The following is a 23,248-nucleotide window of genomic DNA, read 5'->3' as shown; positions in this document are numbered from 1 at the left end:
AAAATGTCACTGTAGCAAGACCGGGCTGCAATTTTTGTCGCAACGCGGTTTATTTGCGAGGGTTAAATCATCTTATCTATTTCGCGTTACTGGGTTTTGCGGAAAACGATAACAATTGCTTTGAGCAATTTGACCCAATAGCGGCGGCTCGGGACCATTCAAAGGGTGTCTTCACCCTGTACTATAGAGGGGCCACCACCACCTCTGCAACGTTGTATAAAAATAATTTTAATGCCTTATTTCAGTACCAAAACGCAGCGATTATTAAATAGCGGTGTGTAACGTTTTTATAGTTACATGTTGTTTTCAATCAAAATCACCAACATCGTGCCTTTGGTTACGAAACTGTGGAACCGCTAGCGCTCGCTGGCGCTGCTACCGCGGGCTCTTCCGACTCCTCTCCGTGCCTCTCCGTGTGCGTACCTCGGGCAGCGCTCCTGGTCTCGTCGCCGTGCGTTAACTCAAGGTAATCAAATTAAATCCCAAGGCTGAGTGCAGCGTTTACGATCACGTATTATTTTGCTGCGTGTTCTCATTTGTTTGGCTTGTTTGATCCCCTAGATATACGGCCCGATCCCTGCGCAGGCATGGCGCTTCCCAGTGAGTACACATGTGGTCGCATCATTTGGGTGACTTGAGTTAATATTCCTTGTGAGATTTTCAGATTAATCTACACGGTGTGTGCGCGGTGGTGGTTTTATTTTCGGATGAGCCGCGATAGCAGCGTAAGAACATTTCAACATGGCCTTTGTTCCGAGGACCACTGCCCACCGGCACGTGCGTCGCGCAGTAGAGAATGACGTGCAGTTTATACTAGCAGCTGGGGAAAAAACGGTCTGTAGTGCTGCTGAACGTTTTGGCAGCCCTGCTGCGACATTTCTCGAGGTAGCTGAGTGTTGCGAATCGCCACCTGCGCCGCGTGAGCAAGCAGCGGCAGGCTTTCCTCCAGTAGTTGCGCCTGACCTCTCACAACCGGACTTCCCGGCCGGCGACTTTTCTGCGGCAGCAACCCTTGTTTTGGGATCTTTAATCGCGCCGCCGAATCCAAGACTTGGTGAGGAACGTGGCATCGAAAGCGATGCCTCGTGTTGCGATGACTCTTTCATGCGGGAGGACCCTGAAGTAACCTCCTTTAAGGAAAAGCTGCGGGCGTGGAGTGTGGAGGCAGCTGTACCGCAGGCTACAGTCACGAAGCTGTTGAAGATACTGCGCACGCACCATTGTTTTTCAGAGCTGCCAGCTAGCGCCAGGACACTGTTACACACGCCAAGGACAGCAGAAAGTGTGCGCACTATGGATACAGGCCAGTACTGTCATTTCGGCTTGCGTGAGGGGCTTGAAGGAGCACTGCGAAATGTGCCTCGCGTGCCTGACCCAGTAATCATCAATGTCAATGTTGATGGGCTTCCCTTGACTAAAAGTACACGAGACCAGTTTTGGCCCATTCTTTGTCAGGTGGCCAATTGTGAAGGAAGTGAGCCGTTTCCAGTTGGTGTGTACTATGGCCAGGCCAAAGCTCTGAAGGCAAATGTTTTCCTTGAGCCATTTGTAACCGACCTCAAAAGTGCCCTTCAGGCAGGAGTTGTTTTGGGCAACCGTATGGTGCAACTGCAAGTTGGAGCAATAATTTGTGATGCCCCGGCCAAGTCGTACATACTCAGTATTAAAGGCCACAGTGGGTACTTTTCATGCTCGAAGTGCGTCACTGAAGGGGACCACTTGCAAGGGCGGATGTGTTTTCCTCAACTTGATGCGGCTCTGCGAACAGATGCAAGTTTCCGAAGTAAAGAACAAGAGGAGCACCACATTGGGGAAACAATTTTAGAAGAACTGCCCATTGACATGGTGTGTCAGATACCTCTTGACCACATGCATTTGATTTGTCTAGGAGTTATGCGAAAGCTTATACTGCTCTGGACAAAAGGTGACAAGTCATACCGCATTGGCAAGGCAACAAGGGACTCGCTGTCTGGTGCAAATGTTGAAAGCCGGTACTATGTGCCGTCAGATATGTCCAGACAACCGAGAAGTTTGTCGGACGTCGACAAGTGGAAAGCGACAGAATTCCGGCTTATTTTGCTGTACACTGGAGTGGTGGTGTTGAAGGGGCAGATCTCAGACTCTCTCATGGACAACTTTTTGACACTCCACTGTGCTGTGAGCATACTCAGCAGTCCAAAACATTCTGCTCAGTACTTAGACTATGCAGAGAAGCTCCTGAGGCACTTTGTTAGCACATACATCACTTTGTATGGCAAGCATGTAGTGTCCCACAATGTTCATGGGTTGATCCATGTAGCAGACGATGTCCGTATGCATGGGTCATTGCACAACTACAGCGCATTCCCATTTGAAAGCTACATGGGAAAACTAAAGAAGTATGTGCGCAAACCAGAAAAGCCTTTGCAGCAGCTCTACAATCGAATTGCAGAAGAGCGGTCTCTGGTTGGACACCCAACATTCCATGCAAGCCGCCAGGAGGAATCGACCTCGGTCATTCCGAGCACTGGACCAACTGGTGTTGTAATGACGTCACTGCATGAAAACGGGCCACTGCCACTGGGCTGCACTGGACCTCAATACAGATCAGTCAAGATTTCTGGTGAGGTGCCAATCATGCTTAAAACAACCAGGAGAGATTCAGCATGCCTGATGAAGGATGGCAGCATTGTGAAGATAGAAAACATAGCCCACTGTACTTTAAGCCACCAACCAGTAGCAGTTGGAAGAAAGTACGAAAAGACTGAAGACCTGTACTCCTACCCGTGTGGCTCGTCACTCCTTGATGTGTACCTTGCCTCCAAGCCTTAGGACATTCACTTTTGGCCACTTTCAGAAGTTGCAGCAAAATGTGTGAGGCTGCCAGATGGAAAAAAATTTGCCATTTTTCCAATGGTGCACATGCTGTAAGCAGCATAATGACGTTTTATGCAAGCCGTGGTTTATTATTGAAAAGTGAGGGGGGTTAGGAGGTTAATGTGGTGCAGTTACACCTTAACTATGTTGTATTCCTTCATTCAGGGCAACGGATTAAAAAGAACAGAGAACTGATTTTTGTGGAGTACATGTTCTCTAGCTCATATCGAAGCCAGCGTTTTATATACGGGGTAACCTTAAGGAACTCATAAATAAATAAGTAAAAATTATAATTTCGCATGAAAATTTCTGAAGTCTGAAAGATTGCGACAAAGCGTGACACTAGGTTACGTGTCCAAGCAACCCCGTATTTCATCGTGCGATTCAAGAACCACATAAACGAATGGGAAAGTTTGTACATTATTGTTCTTTTAGCCAGGGCCAGTTTTAAATACAGTAAAAGCTCGTTAGTTCAAACTTGAAGGGTACTGTAAAATTGTTCGATTAAGCAGAGTTCGAATTAGTGGACGGGCGCTATAATGATAGGAAATCACGCCACTCTGCGCGGGCAGAAAACAAAGAAGCCACCTTTGGACTTGTTATTGTGAATTAGACGCAACTAGACGTTTGTGGCAGGTGATTTCGTAAATAACGATTGCACGGGCCGGAGCAATGGCGCCGGTGGTGCACCGCCCTCTGTAGACGCGAAAGAAGTTGTAGCAGGTGCGTAACGCACCTGCCACGCTGTTTTTTTTTTCGTTGTTTTGCATCTCTAGTAAATTTAACTTGGTTTGGATTTGCAACATATTGTGACCACTCTGGGCCGACTACTTCTGCCAGGAGCGATAGTTCAATTTCAAATTAAGCGTTCTGGATACCGACGCGTTCGAATTATCGGGAGTTTTCCCCCATTGAAATATACAGGGCTGTGCCGAGACTAGGGTGTGAGTTTGAATTAATGAGCTTTACTGCACCTCTTTTCATTTCACGTGCATTAAAAGTGTGTTGCCACACGGCTCACTGCCATGGTTCCCAGCTTTCCTCTTCGCGAGACACGTATGGCTGGTAGATCTAAAAATTCCTATTTCAAATGTTCTAGGGCGCTATCAGCAAAACCGTTTCAGGTTAAGGTGTTATAAATGATACCCTTTCATTGGGATAAAGAAAATATACTCGACAAAAATCGGTTGTCAGTCCTTTTGAGGGTATTGGCAATCTTTAACGTGCACTGAAAAAACTATGTCATGCACCCTAGGAGAAGGTGTAGCAAATATCAACAGCAAGCCGATAGCCGACTTCGTTTTCTTACTGGTTCTGCTGCAATGCCCATTTTTGCCGTCATTGTTTATGTGTACACTTGCGTTGCACTCTGATCCACGGTCACAAATCTTTTGGCTGCTGTTTTGGACAAAGAATCTGACTGAAATTGCAACTGAAGCGGCCAGATAGATGAATCCATTTCGTGTGTACATAGTAGGACTTTACTCCCCACCCCCCTCTCTTTTTCAAATCAACATTAAATAAGCTCCGCCAACCAATGTTTTGCTATTTCTGAAGTGATGGCACAAATCATTGTGCAGAAAACGTGCAGTGTTGGCATTTTGTGCATTATTAAATGGTTGTTACTAATGCAAGCGGTGTAAATGCATTCTCGGCACTGCAGTCTACCAATATAGGCGTGCTTGATCTTATGCTTTCCTTTAAGTTATCTCTACTTTTTTAGGCGGTGAGTTTGCAGTAGTTGAATTCCCCGAGGAAGACAACTGCCTCGGCATCGTTCATCGGACTTGGCTAAGGGACACGCTAGACAGGGTCCTTTGGCCAGGTGAACGAAACCCAAGCAAGCGGCGAAAAATGATAATTGATGGTGCACAACCGGAAGACACTTGGGTCGAAGTGAAGTGTGTGGTGAAGGGCTTGGCCGGTAAGGCTTTTTTTAAATGGAAACATAGGTAAGTATTTGTTTTAAGTTCTTGGCACTCAAAAAACAATTTGTTCCAGACATTTATGAGAAAGCCGTTGAGAGGCTGCAGTGCCTGCAGTATAGCTCTGACGCCAACAGCGAGAGAGAGTTAGGTCGAGGAAAAAGGAAGAGGCGCCCAGCTGTTATGTCGGATTATGATGATGAGAGCCCTAACAGGAGTGATACAACGGCAAGTGATGAAGAAGATTACGTCCCTCCTAAGCCTCCAACACCACCTGCACTCCCCAAAAGGACAAGTACGGCCTCATATCTGTATTGTTACAATACAATTATCAGAGTAGATAGTGGTTATGTATGCAGCTGTTAAAGATGGATGTAGTAATGTAAACCTGCCTTGAATTTCAGGTGTACCTGATTTGGCAGCAGTGCATGCACCACACCGCCGAACTAACCGGTCTCAACTGAGAGTGCGGTGCTCAGGTACGTTATTGCATTATTGTTTCTGAGCATGCTTGTTCAGACAACTTACAACTGGCATACTGTTATTACCAAGGTACCACACCTAGCCCTGTAGCGCAATCATCGGCTCCAAGGGTGCAAGATCGTGGTGAGTTCAGTTTGCGCCTCTAAACTTGCATGATGGGTGAGCGAGTGTTACAGAGGTCTCAATTTTCAGATTGGGCAAGCACTTCAGCCACAGTTGGCATTGGCAACCAGCACGGTGTTGGCTACTCCCAAGCTGGTAAGAATAAATTTTGTTGTGTTGTACTTCACTGGTGAACTTCATATGAGCTTGCTTGTTCACGTGCCTTCGCGAGTGTTACAGAGGCCTTAATTTTCAGATTGGCAAAGCACTTCAGCCACCTCTGGCAACGAACACACTGTTGGATACTCCCAAGCTGGTAAAAATATATTTTGCTTGCTTTTGATGTGTGTTGTACACTGGTGAACTTCATAAGAGCTTGCTTATTCACGTGCATTCACGAGTGTTACTGAGGTCTTAATTTTCAGATTGGGAAAGCACTTCAGCCACTGTTGGCTACTCCCAAGCTGGTAGGAAATTTTGCTTGCTCTTGATAAGTGTGGTACTTCACTGGTGCATTTCATGATCTTGCTTGTTCATGTGCCCTTAAATTATGTGGCATTCATTGCAGGCTCTTCACAAGCATGTGTGAGCCCTTACACACCAGCAAGTTCTGGATTGCAAGGTAATCCCTGACTTGGCCGTGGTGTGCTGCTTAAACAATCTTTGTGTGATGTGCGTGTTTCATTTCAGATGCTCCCACCCCTGTGCACAGAGGTTCGAGAGATTCCAGTGCGCACTCTCGGTACAGCAGTAAGTATTCAGCGGTCTTGTAATGACTGTGGTGCCTTAATTATTTTACTTAGAAGCCATTTTCGTATGCTACATAAACGTAATCTTTCCGTCATGTGCATGTTTCATTTCAGATGCTCCCATTACTGTGCGCGCAGCTTTGGAAGATCCCGCTGCTCAGTTTAATTATGCCAGTAGGTATTCAGTGGTCCTGTAATGACTGTGGTGCGACCTCGTTGCCGTATTATTTCGTTTACTTTTCAGGTTTTGACATTTGTCTCATAACAGAACTTCTTTTGGTTCAGGCTATTTTGGTCTTTTAGTTGTCGTTATGCAGAGATGTTTATGATAATTAAGCTGATTCATCTGTTTCGATGCTTGAAACACTAGTAACAAGATCTTTTCTGAAGCTGGAGACATTTTCACCTTGTAATGCATAAATGTGTTCTTTTGGTCTCATACCCCTAATTCGTGTTCTACCTCTTTCCCTGTTAATTCTAGGGGCCCCCCACAATCCTATACCGCGTTGCCTGGATAGCAGTAGGCTTGAAACAGACCCTCAACTACTTGGTAAGTCGTGCGAAAGGCAGTTCTGCCTAGCCACCACCACAAATATGTAATGTCGTGGCATTGCATTGTTTTTACAGTGTTTTTTTTTTCAAGTGATTTTGTTGCAGTATGTGCAGGCAACATGGAAAGGTTATATAAAAATTGTGCTTTATTTTTTAGCTTCGCCAAGCATGGCTCTGATTAATGACGATGCCTCCAAACTTTGCATATAGTCCTGAAATCTAAATTCAAGGCTATTTTAATCTGAGCATCATTCTCATTTCAGCTTTTATGCAGAGGATTCTCACAACTCTCAATGAGATCAAACTGACCCAGCAGAAGCATTCGCAATGTTTTGCGCAGCTTCTCAGTGGGAGTGAGAACGAACCACACCATTCACAAGAGATTCCTCAGCTCCCCTTTGCGAAAATTGAGGACCTCTTAGAATTCGACGAGGAACTTTCTCGCAGCAAGGAGGCACGGGCTGGAATGGTAAATAAGTTTATTCTATAACGTTCTTGCTGTCCTGATAGTGCTACATGCATGTGTTTCCTCATTAGCTCCACTGACTAACTAGATACTTGACATAGCAGCGATGATGTTGAGCAGCCAAGGTGTTGTTGCCATTCTTTATAGTTGAGGCTGAAGGAGACTCTCGATTAGCGAAAATTCAAGGGATCGAAAAAATTAGTTTTGTTGAACAGGAGTTCCGTGTACGGAGATAAATGTGTGAAAGTGCAAATTTATGTGTGTACAAATGCCATTTCATAGACTCTAGAAGGTGAATGTAGCTGACAGTTTTTCAGAAAGCAAGAAAACTAAAGATATTTAGGCACAGCAGTTGCTTTGGCAACAATGAGTTGCTGTGCACTACAAAATGCATCAATTATTTTTGTTCGAGTCCTTGCAACTGCATCTTCACGGAGACTAGAGTCCTCAATTTCACGAGTGCTTACGAGACAGGAATTTAGAAGACGGTAACACGGTAATGAAGTGCAAATAGCACTACAATGGCGGGAACAAGGCGGCAGGAGCTGAGCCCTGTAACCTCGGCGTCTTGAATTGAGGCCGAATGACCGGAGCAGGAACTGCGACGTTGCATTTGTCACGCTGACACGGCGACTACTAACTATATGAAGCTCACTAGGCCAACGAGGTTAAAAAAAAAAGGAAACAGCTGGAACCGATAAATGTTGATGCTCATGGCAATGAGTAGGACAAATTATGTTTCCAGTTCCGTGTACACGGTGACGTGGAAATTTTAGTTCCGTTTTACATTATCTGAATACAAAACACCAACTTAGCGGGCTAGTGTTCCGTTTAAGCAGCAATTTCGTTTAAACAATTTCTGTTAATCGAGATTCCGCTGTACAAGATTTCAGAGTGCATAAAAACTATGATATCAGTTTAAATTAACCTGTAACCTTCCACTCACACCTCAGCTAGCTTTGGTATGTTATTAGTTTGAGTTTTGATGAACTGGCACAATATGCTGTGCCAACTTCTATGCATCTCTGGTGTACAGTGGCCGTAGTCTTTAAATGCTTGTGTACTACAAACCTTTTTTTTCTGTAACACCTTCTAGTTTGTTGTTAAGTTTTGAGTTAGTAAATGAATCTAAGTGGCTAAATAAAAAATAGTGCCATCATTTACCCCCTCCTAACATATTTTAGCGTCAAATCGTACAAGGTGGTGACATTTTCTAAAAATGTTTCAAGTGAGCTCTTGTACTTCATCTTTTGCTGTGTTTTATTCTCTCTGTTCTACCAGAAAAAGCACATGGTCATTCAGGGTGGCAATTCAGCTAAGCAAAAAGCAAGCCGCATCCTGAAAAGCCTCCTGCCTTGGGATGTAGCTGTCGAATTCAGCTGGTTTGGTGCAAAGGGGAAGAAGAAGTTCTGTGAATTGAATATCTGCAAGCTCATGTGTAGTAAGTGATTTTTGGCAATGTTTGGCTGAACCTTGTTGCACAGAAGTCACCAGGAGGAGAGAAAGAACTGTTTGGTTTTTAATACTTTACAGGGCGAGAGCCATCAAGCTGTCCACAGCAGCTTTTTCTCTCGCCCCGTCTTGTCTTGTAAAGAACATAAAGCAAACATCTATACTCATATGCAATTTGGGCTAAATGCACTCTTATTTAACAAAACTCATCAGTGAAAAACATTGTATTAGGCTATCCAGGTTCAGTTTAACAAGATATTACATTAATTAATGTTTCCTCTAGTGACTTGTCATCAGATACTATTGTAACTAATTATGTTGCACGGGGGGTGGGGTGGAGGGGAAAGAATAAGCAAGTTTAAGACGTTGAACAGTCATCAGGTTATATAAAATTAGGTGAAAAATATGGTCACTGCAAGAACAATTGTGTAGTAAGTTTTCCATTGTGCATGTATTTCGACTTATTTCAAATTTGTACAAACCAATTTTATCTGTCAACGTAAAGAAGGCTTCCGTAAGTAATGGTGCTTCACAAAACACATTGGACCTCTGAACATTCAAGGGGACCTAATTTGCCTGTGTTCAACGGTTTTGATTGTAAGGAGGTTGTCACAGAATTTGTCGCTTAGTCTATTACCAGCTTAGTAGAACACAGGTGGAGCAATTAGTGGCAACCCAGCAAGAGGGCCAAACCTGTATTGTAACATGAAAGCCCAGTTGCATGTGTCTACTTAAAATTATTCTAATTCGTGCAGCTGTCCTGACTGACAACAAGGCCGCACCAGCGACTCTGAAGGAAGTCGAGCAGGCCTCAATGTCGTGGTTTAGGCATGCTGCCGAGCGGGCTGCAGCTCCACGACGGCAACCGAACGATCCAGCACGTCCCACAAGCATGCACGACTGAGTCCGTCCTCCAGCACCAAGACAACGAAAAAATTCACCATTCGCTGCAAGTGTTCAGGATTGTAAACAAAGACATTCAGATTTGAGACTGCTGTGTTGTGTGTAGTGATGAATGATGCAAAATAAATATTCTCTTGTACAATGGTCTACTGTGGCTCTTAAATAGAATATTGGCTGCTCTGGCATGCCTGAAAATGAATACAAGTAAATTTAGAACAAAATATTTCGTATCCCTACAAAGTCCTAAAAACCATCTAATTATGTCCCAAGAAGGTACCTCATTGGCAGTATTTCGGACGTCCTATTGACGTTTTTTGTTGTTCCACTTGGGAGGTTTTCGGGAGCTTGCTGGGCATTATTTGGGATGTCCGTGGGATGTCCCTGACCTCCCACTTAGGACATCCCAATGATGTCCTTTTGATGTTGTTGCGTTGTCTGGGTATCAGGAAATATCATTCGTGCTGCAACAAACTTGCGCGATTGGCATGCCAAGCGAAATCGTGTGCGCACTTAACAGCTAGCTGCTACGCGAAAATTTATTTAAAGTGCTTTCATTCTTGGTATTTTAGCCCCCCCCCGCTAAAAATCACTGGGCGTACGTACATCTCGTTGCATAATCGACCCGCTTCAAATAAATTGCGAGCTGGAATAGCGCGGCAACAAAATGTTGAGCAACTTCCGAGAACAGTTATTTCTTTTCGAGTACGCAGCCAGATCACAACCCGAGATGCCGGGGCGGAACGCTACGGGAGGGCCGGCATTTGCATGAGGGCGAAGCAGTCCAAGAGCGAAAAGAATCCCGTGACCACCAACTCTACGTAACGTGTTACGCCACGTAGTTTTCTTTTTTTTTTCTGCGGGTTGTTACATTTTTGCCACTCTTTTTTTTTCTCTCTCTCGCGCGCGCTGCGTTTGCACGGCGTTGCACGCGCTCTCCGGCAAGTCGACGTTCTCGTGTGGTGCCGATTATTCTTCTCTGTGCCTGTTCTAGGTTCAAGCGCACAGAGCTTTTCTTGCGCACTGACATACCAGCGCTCACATGCGGTTTACGTTATGCTTTCCTTCCGACTGGAGCAGGAAGGCGAAAACCACTTTTCCTAGTTAAGCGCTCCACATGTTTGCTGTGCGTGCGTGGGTGGGCGCACACATCTGGCAATTGTGTACATTCTTGAAAGCAAACAGCTACAATAAACAGAAAACAAAGAAATTTTTTGCCACTTGTGTGGTTCTTCCGAGTTCACTCTTGCAGAAGACCATGCGTGCATGTACGCGTGCTCCAGTCGGCTGAGCTCAAAGTTTCGGCGTAGTTGCGTGTCTCTACAGGTTTCTTCCTTTCATTTGCGCTTGTTTTTGACCCCTGTGAGGGAACCTTGCCCTTTTAGTGCGTTCAGTTTGTGACTATGACGCTATTGAACAGTGCCGATTCCATCGAGGATTTCGTGACTCCATCAAGACGCTGTGTTTTGATTGATGAGCCTGGCTTACCGCAATGCCAACGTGCTACGCACCTGGCTGTACGAGCAGATACAGAAGCAACACTCAGAAGTGTCACTTTTCAGCGCTGTCATCAAATCCATGCCAGGTGAAAATATATGTTTTTTTTTCTAGCTGGATTATCGAACCAGAAATTTCCTCTAGCTAGAAATATTCTAGCAAGAAATAACAGAATTTCTAACTAGAAATTCAGTTTCTAGTTTATTTCTAGCTGGATTGAGATTTACTTCCATGTAGCATGTTAGTTCAGCTAGAAAAAAAACCCGCAAGCTGGAAATAATCGTATCTAGCTAAACTAAGAATTTTTCTAGTTAGAAGCTGTCGATTCCAGCTAGAATCTAATAATCGAGTCAGAAATGAAGCCGGAAATTATGATTTCTTGCTAGAAATGCTCTTTCCATTTTCATGGGGGATAGCTGCTCACCCAATAGAAAAGAGCGATTCCCCGCGCGGACAAAGAGATAAGCAAAGCGCACAAGGTATGTGGACTTCATTTTCTCGAAGAGAATATTGCGATCATTAACGTAAAGTCGCCGAGATCGGCCGGGGTTACTAAGCACTAAAGGAAGGTGCAGTTTCCGTGCAACCTTCCCAGCAACTTGGAAGCATACTCGGCAGCGGTCTTCGGAAAGAGGAAGGTAGCGTCTGCGCACGAGTTAGGTGATTACAAAAGGAGAGCACTTTCCCAAGGAGCGACAAGAGGAGCTATCTAAGGCGCCTGTTACCCAGCAATGCACAGATTTTTCTAAGATAGTCGAGAATACTGTCGAGAATACTGCGGCAATACGGCTCCCAGCCAATTGGAGAACGGCAGCACTCGAAGAAGAACCGGGTGAGCGCCGGCAAATTGTCTTTTACTAGGCCGGAAAGAAAGCGGGGGCCTACACAGTCCTGAAGAGCGTTGTTGTGAGGGACGATATCACTTATGTTGTCTACGAAACGGGAAGCTGCTCCAACAGTCGTGTGAGGAAATATCATTCGTGATGCAATAAATTTGCGCAATTGGCATGGCAAGAGAATTTGTGTGCACGCTTGACAGCCACTGCTACGCGAACGTTCATTTAAAACGCAGTCGTTCGTGATATTTAGCCACCGCTTCAAATCCCTGGGCCTACGTACACGACTCATTGCATAATAACGTCCGTTTCAAATAGATCTCGAACTACAGCGGCCGCAACAAAATGATGAGCAACGTCCGAGAACAGTTATTTCTTTTGCAGTACGCTGCAAGAAGCGGCGAGGACCGGAGATGCCGAGCGGAACGCTCCCGGCTAGCAGACGACGCTCGCTCTCCTAGCGCAACTCGCAACCGCAGCGCCGCGGTGGCGAGAGTCGCGGCCGGCCGCCTTCGCTCCATGGCCACGGCGGGGAGATACGGAACTGAAAAAGTATCTATAAACGTTGGCAAGGAGTGCAAATTTCAAAGGGTAGAACCAGAGTCCTTCAATGCTTTACTGGTCAGGAAACTTCGGCGCTCGTTTCATATAGGGACAGCGCGCGCCACTACAGGCGCCACCGCTGCACGAAGGACATCCAGCCGATCCAGCCGCCGCGCGTGCGGCGTATTGGGCAGCTCTTGGCGTGCAAACGCTCGCTGCTTTTGGTGTCTGCGCACTCATTAAGCGTGTTTTTAAATGCAGAGCATTACAGTAACTCACAATGTCACCCGCGTTGACGTCCGTCGTAGTCCGCACCGTCGTTGTTGTCACAGAATTGTGTGAGGTAATTTAATGGTCGATGTCTCGGGCGGGAGGAGCGACAAACAACTCCCCCCCTATGTGCGAATTCGAGAAAGTGGTTCGGACCTGCTAACCGGCGATAGGTCCACGCCTGATTGGCCGCTGGGGTGAGGCACGACACGGGGCACGGGAAAACAGTTTCAAAACAACGGACATTTACTTCACATTCACAGGAAATTCAAAACAGACAGACAGAGAGTGTAATACAGACAAAGAAAACGAATCTCGGCTTAGGAAATAGGTGACCGTAACACGAGGGGAAGAGAAAGGCAGACAATAGGCGGGCTGGGGAGCTTCCCCCCAACTACTCTAACAATATGCCCGCTAGACACACACACACACACACGTACACACAACACGGTACACTAAGAAGAGAGGATAATCAAGTCCGCGGAGTCGATGTGAAGGAGGAAGATAATAGCGAGGGCGATTTGAGAGTCTGCGGAAGCGTGGGGAAGGAGAGGAGGTCTTAGGTGGGTTTGATCGGTGGTCTCGTCGGGGAAGATGCGTCGGCTCGCCGGTCGTCTGCGATGAGTCCCGTTGATCGGCGACGCAATTCGGGCACACCTGGGCCGCGCACAGTCCCCTCCTCGAGGGGAATTCTCGGGGGCCGAGGTCGCCGCTGTCGTCGCACTCGGGGCTACAGCCAACGTTTTTAGATTAACTCAGTTTGCAAACTGCGCCTTGAGAGGCGGCACCATTTTGTCGCCACTCCGAAAGGTGGCGCTGGCGTTGCGTTGAGAACACAGCCCAACCAGCAGTGGTAGGAACCACACCACCCCTGTCAAACCGCCAGCTGGACGGAGCCACGAAGAAGGCCAACGATGGCAAACGGCTGGGTGCCACGAAAGCGCAGCGTGGGAGGCTAGACAAAGGGCATGCGGAGTCCATAAGTTGTGAGGACACGGCACGGGAGGTCCTCATTGTGGGAGACACGAATGCTTCCCGACTCACCCGCGCTCTCCAGCGACAGTTGGGGGCAGACAGGAGGAAATGTATACAGTGGTGCCATGTCCGAAGAGTCCGGGCAGATGACATCAAGGGGTTGTTCAGCCGCGACCAGGAGGACACCAGCAGGCGGGCACGGCTAGTGGTTCTCCACACCGGACTGACGGATGTGCTGGATGGTGCACAGCCGGATGACATAGTGGAGGGCATCCGAGAGAGTCTTGTACCGTACTCACCGGAGCTTATCATCTGCTCGGTGCCTGAGGTCTCCATGTGGGGAAGGGAACCACAGACGCGAGCGGTGCAGCTCAACTCTCTCCTGAGGCAACTGTGTTCCTCCCATAAGGTGACTTTTCTGGACTTGTCAGCTTGCACGGGAGGAGAGGGCCGAATAGCGCGTGACGGCTTCCACTTTCTCGCTGAGACAGCACGCATGGTGGCAGGCTTGGTAGCCCAGTTTGTGAGCCCTTTTTTAGGGGTACCGAAGGGGAAAAGCCAAGGCGGGGACAGGCGGATAAAGACACCAGAACGGCGAAGGACATCTACACGGATTTTCAAGCGGTCCCGGAGAGATTTCCCCAAGAAAGGTGCAACGCCACTGACGGCAGGAACAGGCCCTGGGAGAAGGACAAATGCTGCAGTGATAGGCGAGGAGCCACGCAGTACTGCAGAGTGGAAGGAAGCACAGCAAGAGGCTGGGGGTATGGGCCACAGCATCCCAAGGTACCAACGGCAGGGAGTACTTCCAGGGTCACAGCAGGGGCTCTGGAACTGGAGGCCCCACCCCCCTCCACCGGTAGCCTTGGCCTCAGGGCAATACCACCCAGCAGAAACAACCTCCCGAGCTGCACTGCCGTCAATGGAGATCCACCAGCCACCATTCCCACAGGGCTTCATGTCTACGCAGCAGATGCCTGCAGACTGGCGCCTGTTCCACATGGTGGGAGACTTCGTCCGGCAGCACCTAGGTCGGGCAGGGTACCAGCGCGCATAGGTGTACGCCGGCCGCGCGGCCACCAACGTGGGCAGGATGGTATCAGGGTGGGGTTCCTGAACCTTAACGGGGGTCGACGCGAGCTCAAATGGACTGAGCTTTACCGCACACTGCCAGAAGATGACATCTCCCTGTTTGCGGTGGCGGAGACGCACCTCCGTGAGCTGGAGGAGCCACCTGCTCACTCCGACTGGTGTTGGGCGGGATGCAACAGAGCCGGTCAGGGGCGCAAGGGTGGTGGGATAGGCTTCCTGTGGCGGCGGGACCTGCAGTGGCGACGCCAAGAAGGTGCATGCAGTGATCACCTGTGGGTGTTTGGGGACTTGAGGGGCATCCCAGTGGCAGTGTGTGTGGTGTACCTGGCAGTGAACACCAAGCACCGTGATGAAAACGTGCAGTCGCTGGAGTGCGTTCGCAGGGATGCCCGCCAGTGGGCAACGGACAGGGAACTCGTCATCCTTGGTGACTTCAACGGGCACCTCAGTGAATTAGACGGCCACACTGACTTTAACGGGAGGCTGGTGTTAGGGTTGGCCGAGGACATGCAGCTCAGCATTCTTAACCTAGATCAGCGGTGTGTGGGCCAAGTCACCTGGTGTGCACGAGGAAGCACCACTACCATCGACTATGCACTGATCTCACACGGTCTGGACAGTGCCTGTAGGATGTGCATTGTAGATGAGGAGGGCTTAAGGAGTGTGGGGAGCGACCATAACCGCCTGTGCCTGCAGTTTGGGGCTGCAGGGTTCCGGAAAAGAAAACCACAGCGGAAGGACAGAGGCAAGTACCTGCCCAGCGCTGCAGTGGGGAAGGTCTGTGAAGATTTTGAGGTTAGCCCACGCAGACATGCGGCTACATCTTACGAAGACTTTGTACAGGCCTTAAGGGAGGTCATTGAGCGCCACATGGTGCAGGACAGAAGGTCGGACGAGGCCAGGAAGAACCCATGGTGGGATGAGGAGGTGGAGACGGCATGGAGAGAGCGCCGTAGAGCAAACCGAGCTCACCGGCTTGCCATCAAGACTGGGTGTGCCGAGGCGGTCCCAGCTATGTGGGCTCAATACATTGAGCTGAAACGCAAGGTGCAGGCATTGGTGCAGGCGAAGTTGGCCGAGCACAACATGAGCCTCTTTCGGTCACTACACTCGGATGGCAAATCTACCGCCCAGAGGTTCTGGAGGTATGTCACGTCGTTGGACAGGCCAGCCCCCCCTCCGTGCCAGCTTCGGGAGGTGGCATCTGGACGCCCTATCCTCAACCTGAAGGAGCACCTCACCGAGCACTTCACTCGTGTATTTCAGGACCCCGATCCTTCAGCTGACCTGTGTGGTGGGCAGAAAGAGGACATACCACCTGACTCGACCTCGGCCAGGTCAAGGGAGGAGAGCACACATTATGCCTTCTCAGGGTTGTCGGTGGACCGGGCCTTAGCACAGCTGCGGGCTCGAACAGCCATGGGCTTAGACAGTCTGTCAGCCCGGCTGCTAAAAAATCTCGGGCCTGTTGCAAGAGAACAGTTGGCAGACTTGTTCACAGGCATCATTGAGGGAGCTCCAATCCCAGAGGACTGGCGTTTGGGCAGGATCACCCTCGTCCCGAAACAGGGTGGCAACCCTGCACACCTGGGCGACCACCGGCCACTCACCGTCACTAGTGTTGTGTACCGCCTGTTCACGAGCATCCTTAAGGACTGGCTGAGCGGGTGGGTCGAGGCACACAACCTCCTGACAGAGTTGCAGAACGGATTTCGTCGGGGGCGCAGACTGGACGACAACTTGTTTGTGCTCACTCAGTGTACAGAAATAGCCAGGAAGGAAGGACGCTCCCTGTTGTGCTGCTTCTTAGATGTGGAGAAAGCATACGACTCGGTACCCCATGCCCTTCTCTTCAAGCGTCTGGCACGTATGGGTATCCCAGGGGCCATACTGGACACCATACAACGCCTGTACGAGGGAAATTCAGTGGTGGTGAAGTTTGGTGGCGTGCAGTCTGAACGGATCCTAGTGGCCAAGGGACTCCGGCAGGGGTGTCCACTTTCACCCCTGCTTTACATACTGTATGCAGCTGACATTGAGCGGGAGCTGCTAAAATCAGGCTTAGGCTTTGGCCTAAGATTTAGCACCAGGGGCATAGATGACAGCTGCAGACTTCCGGGTCTGGCCTTCGCAGATGACTTGGTCGTTATGGCAGAAAGCTCATCAGAGCTCCAAGTGCTGCTGGACATCTGCCATGCCGAGGTCACAAAGCTGGGCCTACGGTTCAACACCAAGAAGACTGCAGTTGTCCGCCTTGCTGGTGGACAAAGCGCAAACAGTACGCTCTCACTGGCCGGAAAACCCCTCACCACTCAGGCATCATACAAGAACCTGGGTGTGTGGCTGGGAATGGACGAGAACCTGTACAGTGAGCAGGAGGAGAAGCTCCGGCAATCAGCACTGCGAGCCCAAGGGATCCTCAGACGCCGGGTGCTGTGGGGCTGCAACCGCTTCACTATGGTACGCGAGTTGTGGAAGCTCGTCCACGTACCAGCCCTGACGTTTGCCAACGCCGTGGTCTGCCTGTCATCGGAGACTAGGGAATGGCTGGAGCGACGCCAGCGTGAGGTGGGCCGCACGGCAGTCGGCTGTCATGGCACCGTAGCCAACGAAGCTGTGCAGGGCGATGTGGGGTGGTCCTCGTTTGAAGCGAGGGAAGCTTCCAGCAAGCTTGTCTATAAGGGCCGCCTGCTTTTTATGAGCCGTGAACGCTGGGCGCGCCGAGTCTTCGAGTACCTGTCGGCGACGTGCCTGCGTACCAAGTGGACGCGTCGAATGTACAGGCTGGAACAAAAGTATGGACTCTCCCGAAAGCCTGTCGAGGCGAACTCGGCAACCTTGTGGACACGAGAAGTGCGGCTGCGAGTTTGTGCGGCAGAAGAGGAGGAGTGGCGCCGCAGCTGCTCCGAAAAATCTTCTTTGGCCCTCTACAGAGCCCACAAATGTGCGATCAGCTCGGTCCGGCTGTATGACAACAGCCTGGGCAGCACGCTCCTTTTTGAGGCTCGAGCGGGGGCACTTCGTACGCGAGTTCGACAGAAGAGGCTGGACGATTCGGTGGAGGATGTCCTGTGTCGTGCGTGTGTGCATGAGGAGGAAACGATGGAACATGTGGTCCTCCAGTGTGATCAGCTTGGACCAGACCGCAAGGGCGTGGGGAGCGATGGCAACACTCCTCTGCATGTTGCTCTTGGGTTTGAGGAGGGTGGCTCGGTGGACATGCGCGCTGTGGCGCGGACAAAGTGCCGCCTTGAAATGTGGAAGAGGGCGACCCTTGGCACACAGTAGTATGGGTCATAGTGTGGCGTGGGACTAGGACGGTGGGTTCGGGTTCTTCGGCCACTGGGCCTTCACGGGTGCTGAGTTCTTGTATATAGAGTGCGTGCGTAGTGTGAATTTTTTTTTTCTTTTTTTTTTGGTTAGGGTCGAGACCTCTCACCCGCCCGCTGCAAAGGGTACAACCGCAATATCATCATCATCATCATCATCATCTAGTTTGAGGAGCGGGGCTCGCTCCAGCCATGTGTTTTCGCTGTGCTGTTGGTGCTCGGCTGTCCATCACGCCTTTATTAGCGCATTAACTCTGTGCTGTCATCGTGCATACATATTTTAGTGGATCTCTGAAGTGTTGGTGCGGTTTGTTGACGTGCTCCGCGCCGGGCTGCCGTTCGGGGTATGCTTCGGCAGCGGCAAAGTCCGTGCCGCGGCATTTCTCCAAGTCGCCGAAGGATCCTGACGGATTGAACGCGTGGAAAAGCGCGATTCCGCGGAAATACTTCAAAGTTACGTCATAAACATACGCTTGTGGCATTCATTGTGAACCTTCAGACATCGTCGTCTGCTACGAACACATCGTGAACGATAAAACCAAGGATACCGCGAGGCAGGTGGACCCTGAGGGAGAACGTGGTGCCCCGTATTATCCCTAACATACTTGAGCATCTGTCCAAACAAAAGACGCCAAAGTCATGCAGAAAACCACCCAAAGGGAGTACAGTGATTCCCACACATCTAGCGTCCTGCCAAAAAGATGGGCATTTAACTGGCGCAAGTGACGGTATGGGCGGTGTAAAAACCGCCGAGCTCAGAAGGAACTGTTTTGTGCCTCGCTGTTGTGCAGGGATTCAGCATATGTTCATCGTTTGAATCGTCGAATGTGAATACTTCGCCCAGCCAGCTCGAAGAGTCGGGGGGCATTGACAGAAGGCTGAAATAGGCAAAACTTGTTGGTTGAAGTTAGTTCAAGAGTTGTGCTTCTCCCGCCGTGCCGCTACAGCGATAAAAATCGGAATATTCACCCTCAGCTGACAAACCAGTAAGAATATAGCAGCGTTTCTCCGCTACATTGTGGCCTTAAATATTAGCCGTTGGAGCAAATGGTATACCTGTCGCCAGGCATTTCATCAGCAACAACAGCCGTGAAAAGGGCAGTGTGTGGCACAACAGATGCACGGTGCTGTCAGATCAAAACTTTTACCCCACCCGGCGCGGTGGTTAAGGTGTCGTGCTGCTTGGCGCAAGGACCCGAGTTCGATTTCCGACCGCGGCGGCCTCTTTTCTGATAGATGCGGAAAGCGAAAACGCCCGTGTGTTCGAGATATCGGCGCACGTTAAAGATCCCCAGGTGGTCAAAATTAATCTGGAGCCCTCCACTATGGGGCGCGCCTCATTGCCTGTGTAGCGCCGGCACGTTAAACCTCCTAAGCACTGTGACTAGTCAAAACTGAGTTGTGTTGCCTATTTATTGACTGCAAAAAGAAACGAGCAGAAAAATCTACGTTGAAAATGTTAGGAAGACAGCACAAACGATGGTACAATGGAAAAAACTGTCAGGCGAAACGCGTAAAATATTGGGCATATCCGGACTACGAGAAGACAAATTAAAGTTTCTGTGACCGTAATGGACAGTTAATCAGATTTACGAACCAACAAAAAAATAGCACGACAAATATTCTCATCCAAGGGATACGTTATTTCTGTCAAGAAAGCACATTATACACCCCAAAGAAATAAAAACGTCGAAAAACATTGGTTTAATATTAAATTGGTTTATTTTGTTCGTTATTAATAAAGCCAACTACTGTTGCAGCGCTTGGTTTCCGATCGGCTCAATAATTTTGTTAGAATTGCAAATATACTTCTGTGAAAATGTGCTTGCTGCATTTGCTTCCGCATCATAAATAAAAATTAAGTTGCCGCGCGAGTCACCGCTGCTGAAAGAAGCTATACAGATCGTCCTCACTGGACGTCGCAAAACTGAGCGACGCACAGACGAGAGACGGTGTTTTCCGCGCCGCAGCAATCAAGACGGAAGGAGTCCAGGACGATTTACTTCGGTCAAACACCAAGCAAAACACCATAGCCGTCAGCACTAAGAAGATGGCGCACGCCGAAAAGCACAACGAAACCCGACAGCAACTCGGCTTCGGAGAGCACAGTTACGAAATCACCGCATACCCCCCCCCCCCCCCGGAGGTCATTATAGCGAGTGATCCGCAATATTCTCCTGACTATGACACCGCTGAGGACATCAGACGTTGCCACGTCTCCAAGAAGAACCCAGTGGTTCTACACATAGAGTTTCATATGAAACTCTGATTCTACAGGCCCGACGCGCGGGCAAATCGATTGCAGTAGTCTTCCACGGCCGCAGCGTATAATGCTGCGTCCACTTAGAGGTGCAGAGTATCACTGCTTCCTCCATAAGAAGAAGCACGAACTTTGCACGGCCCGTGGTCGACGTGGACACCGCGCGGATGTTTGCACCCAACCGGACAGGTCCTTCTGCAAGAGCTGCAATCTCCAGAACCCATCAGACATGTTCACGCCTGTGAACTGAAGTGTGCAATATGTGGCAAAGGCCCCAGGCGACAAGGAGTGTCGCACGTTTTCTCCTCAAACGACGTCAATGAGATGAACCGCATCATGGCTCCACGTCAAAGGAAAATTCCACAGATCATAGATGCACAACGCCGACAACAGCACTGGCCGCGGACCAGGGCATAGCCAGGAGGGTTAGCAGAAGCCCGGAATGTCGGCTGCTGAAGGAGGCGAGAAAGCGGACGTAGAGCTGGTTTGCCCTTTCAAGACAAGACTGTTTATTTTCAAAAGATGCTTAGGCCCGTTTTCTTTTGAGTCCGACAGAGCACAACATGGTCCGGCTGGGCCTGTCGTGCTCTGTCGGGGGGGCCCTGTCGGGCCAAGTTGGACGCCGAGGTCGAATTCGCTCGGCGAGCGAATTGTCCGGCTGGAGCCGTCCGGCTGGGCCGTCCGGCTGGAGTTGGCTCCGCCCATCGGCCTTCGGCAACATGGCGGCGGCGAGCTACGGGGACGGTGTACGTCGCACAACTTGATTGTGATATCAAAAACTACAACGACTTGCAGAAGTTACGACAGACCACCCCGGTCCTGAGTCGGTACTGCGATACGCGTTTATCGTTCGTCTATTTCAAACGTTCGCGCTTTGTGTGGAGCCGAAGCAGAAAAGGCACCAGTACCAGCGTCTGCAGAGTGGTGCGCCGTGTTTTCGTTCTCTATCAAGTGTGAAGAGATACGCTCGTCGCGCTCATCGCTAGCGCGAGACGATTGATAAGTCTAAATTCATCGTGGCCCCGCTCTTGCGCGCTCCGAGCTGTCAAGGTCTGTCTCCGCGCTTGGATCATCGATAACGTTCAAAATATGGTCACTGTGAGTGAAAGCAACGCGCAGTGGCGGTCAGCGCTTGTGTACAGTGCAAGTTTTTCATATCAAGTGTGTACGCCGTGCTGTTATCTGTTTGATGTGTCGAAGTTCGGCTCTCGCGATCAGCCGTGTGTGGTGCGTCGCAGTTATCCCGGAGTTGAATGTGTGTCTGTGAAGCTGCGGCGCCGCTAGCTCCGATACTGCAAGAAACACATCGCATCCGAGGGGTGCACCTTTTACATAACTTTCCCGTTGTATATCTGCGCAGTTGGTAGCGATGTGTGGCGGTGTTTGTGCGTTTTGAAATGTGAGGGTGTTCCCAGTGCTTTAGTGCCGCTGGTGGACTGCAGCGTTCCCAAACCAGCGTCGTGAGTGCTCCGCTAGTTCGCCTATTCTAGTGGCCGCGTGATGTGGTGGCAAGTGTGCTTTGTGCAGCAACTGCAGTGTGTGTCCAGGCTGTGCTTTCATGCGAGATGCTGTTTCCGTTTGGGACTAGTCTTCGGGGTCATTTCACTTGCAGCTGTTGCTTGTTTACGTATGCCGCATATATGCGCTAGGTAAAGCTTCCATGCACCACTATCCGAAAAATTACCTTTACTAATGAAGCACATGTTTATTGTAATGTAATCATGCAGTCATGACATATTCCTGTGAGTAGTGTTTACACACCGGGTTCACAAAATGGTTTCTATCATAAACCTTTTCAAATGCCCATTTACGCTTTTGTTATAGTTGTTTGCTTAAAGCCACACCAAAGTTGGCTATGTTGTGGTCTTTCTTCCCTGAACTCTTAAAATGCCAGCACTGTCAATCATCAGTGAACATTCTTAAAGCGGAGTTGGGGGTAATTCGTGTTCCGTGGGTGGCACACGTGACTTCTTTTGAGAATCTCTTTTTGCTCCCAACATATCCAGTATCGTTCAGCTTGATTAAGCTCGTCGATATATGAGGGGTTCCAATTTGCTGCTTTGTTGTTTGGTTCGAGCGATGAACTGGAAAACCCGAGCTGTGACTCTGATTAGCTTTAAGATTTTGCCGTAGTGTTCCAGATCGATCACGCCCGACTCAGTAGGTGGCGATGTTGCCGCTGGCAATGATCTTGTTTTCTTCCTTTCCCCTAGTTCGATTTCATCGTATATCGCTTTCGGAACCACTCATTCCCAGTATGCATGCGGGACAAATCTACAGTGCTTTGCTCCGCTACAGTGCGTTTTTGGCCAGCTGCATGGCTGGGATGTCGCGAGCTAGATTTTCTCTTCCCGGATAATGTCTACATACGCACTTGTTCGCGAGGCGTTGAATTTTGGTGACTCAGTTGCGTGTGAACTGCTTCCAGCGGCCAACATCTTCATGAATTCAATAGAGTGCTGTTGTTGAATCTGTCCGTAGGCAGATGTTTGATGGCTGTTGCTTGAGGGCTTCCAAAATATAGCCACACAATCGACCAGCGAGCGGGCATGCCATCAGTTCCAGTCTCGCCAGTGTAATTTCCTTGCCTGGTGCAACCCTTTGTTTGCTTACCAGAGTTGTCGATCTTGTACCGTTTTCACCCTCCAGGGTGAGGTAGGCAACTGCCTTATATGGCATTGGACGGGTATCAGCAGAAATGTGAAAGCAGTCCGTCCTCCCTCCATTTGTTTGCGACCTGTAGTACCGGGGTACATGAACCTCAGGGAGATAGGGAGTCCGTCTAGCTACCTTCCAGGCCGCCGTGCTGTTGGTAGGTAGCGTGTTGAAGTCGATGTTTTTACGCCACACTTCGTGGAACAGGACCTTGGCATGGAAAATGAAAAAAGAAAGCCCCCCTCCCCCTCCCTTCTTAGTGGTTCATGTTGAACCTCAGCGCAAATGACAAGACGCAGTACGATA

The 23,248-nt window shown here is 49.4% G+C and overlaps 2 protein-coding genes across 2 annotated transcripts; both read left to right on the top strand.

Annotated features, from left to right (window-relative positions):
• The first annotated feature begins 407 nt into the window (after positions 1-407).
• On the top strand, positions 408-2,811 carry LOC144164773 (uncharacterized). Its single transcript, XM_077695050.1, has one exon. It carries the CDS (start codon positions 742-744, stop codon positions 2,809-2,811), a length of 2,070 nt encoding a protein of 689 aa, XP_077551176.1. The 5' UTR covers positions 408-741.
• Positions 2,812-5,461: 2,650 nt separating this feature from the next.
• On the top strand, positions 5,462-9,561 carry LOC144164772 (uncharacterized). Its single transcript, XM_077695049.1, has 9 exons — positions 5,462-5,522; positions 5,792-5,833; positions 5,935-5,988; positions 6,057-6,116; positions 6,230-6,289; positions 6,597-6,665; positions 6,931-7,136; positions 8,415-8,574; positions 9,341-9,561. Exons 7-9 carry the CDS (start codon positions 6,936-6,938, stop codon positions 9,487-9,489), a joined length of 510 nt encoding a protein of 169 aa, XP_077551175.1. The 5' UTR covers positions 5,462-5,522; positions 5,792-5,833; positions 5,935-5,988; positions 6,057-6,116; positions 6,230-6,289; positions 6,597-6,665; positions 6,931-6,935; the 3' UTR covers positions 9,490-9,561.
• Positions 9,562-23,248: the final 13,687 nt, after the last annotated feature.

This window comes from Haemaphysalis longicornis, unplaced genomic scaffold (genome assembly GCF_048455015.1).
Source record: "Haemaphysalis longicornis isolate Haplotype H1 unplaced genomic scaffold, Haemaphysalis longicornis Haplotype H1 scaffold_139, whole genome shotgun sequence".
Taxonomy (NCBI): domain Eukaryota; kingdom Metazoa; phylum Arthropoda; class Arachnida; order Ixodida; family Ixodidae; genus Haemaphysalis; species Haemaphysalis longicornis.
This window is presented reverse-complemented; position numbering and strand designations above follow the sequence as displayed.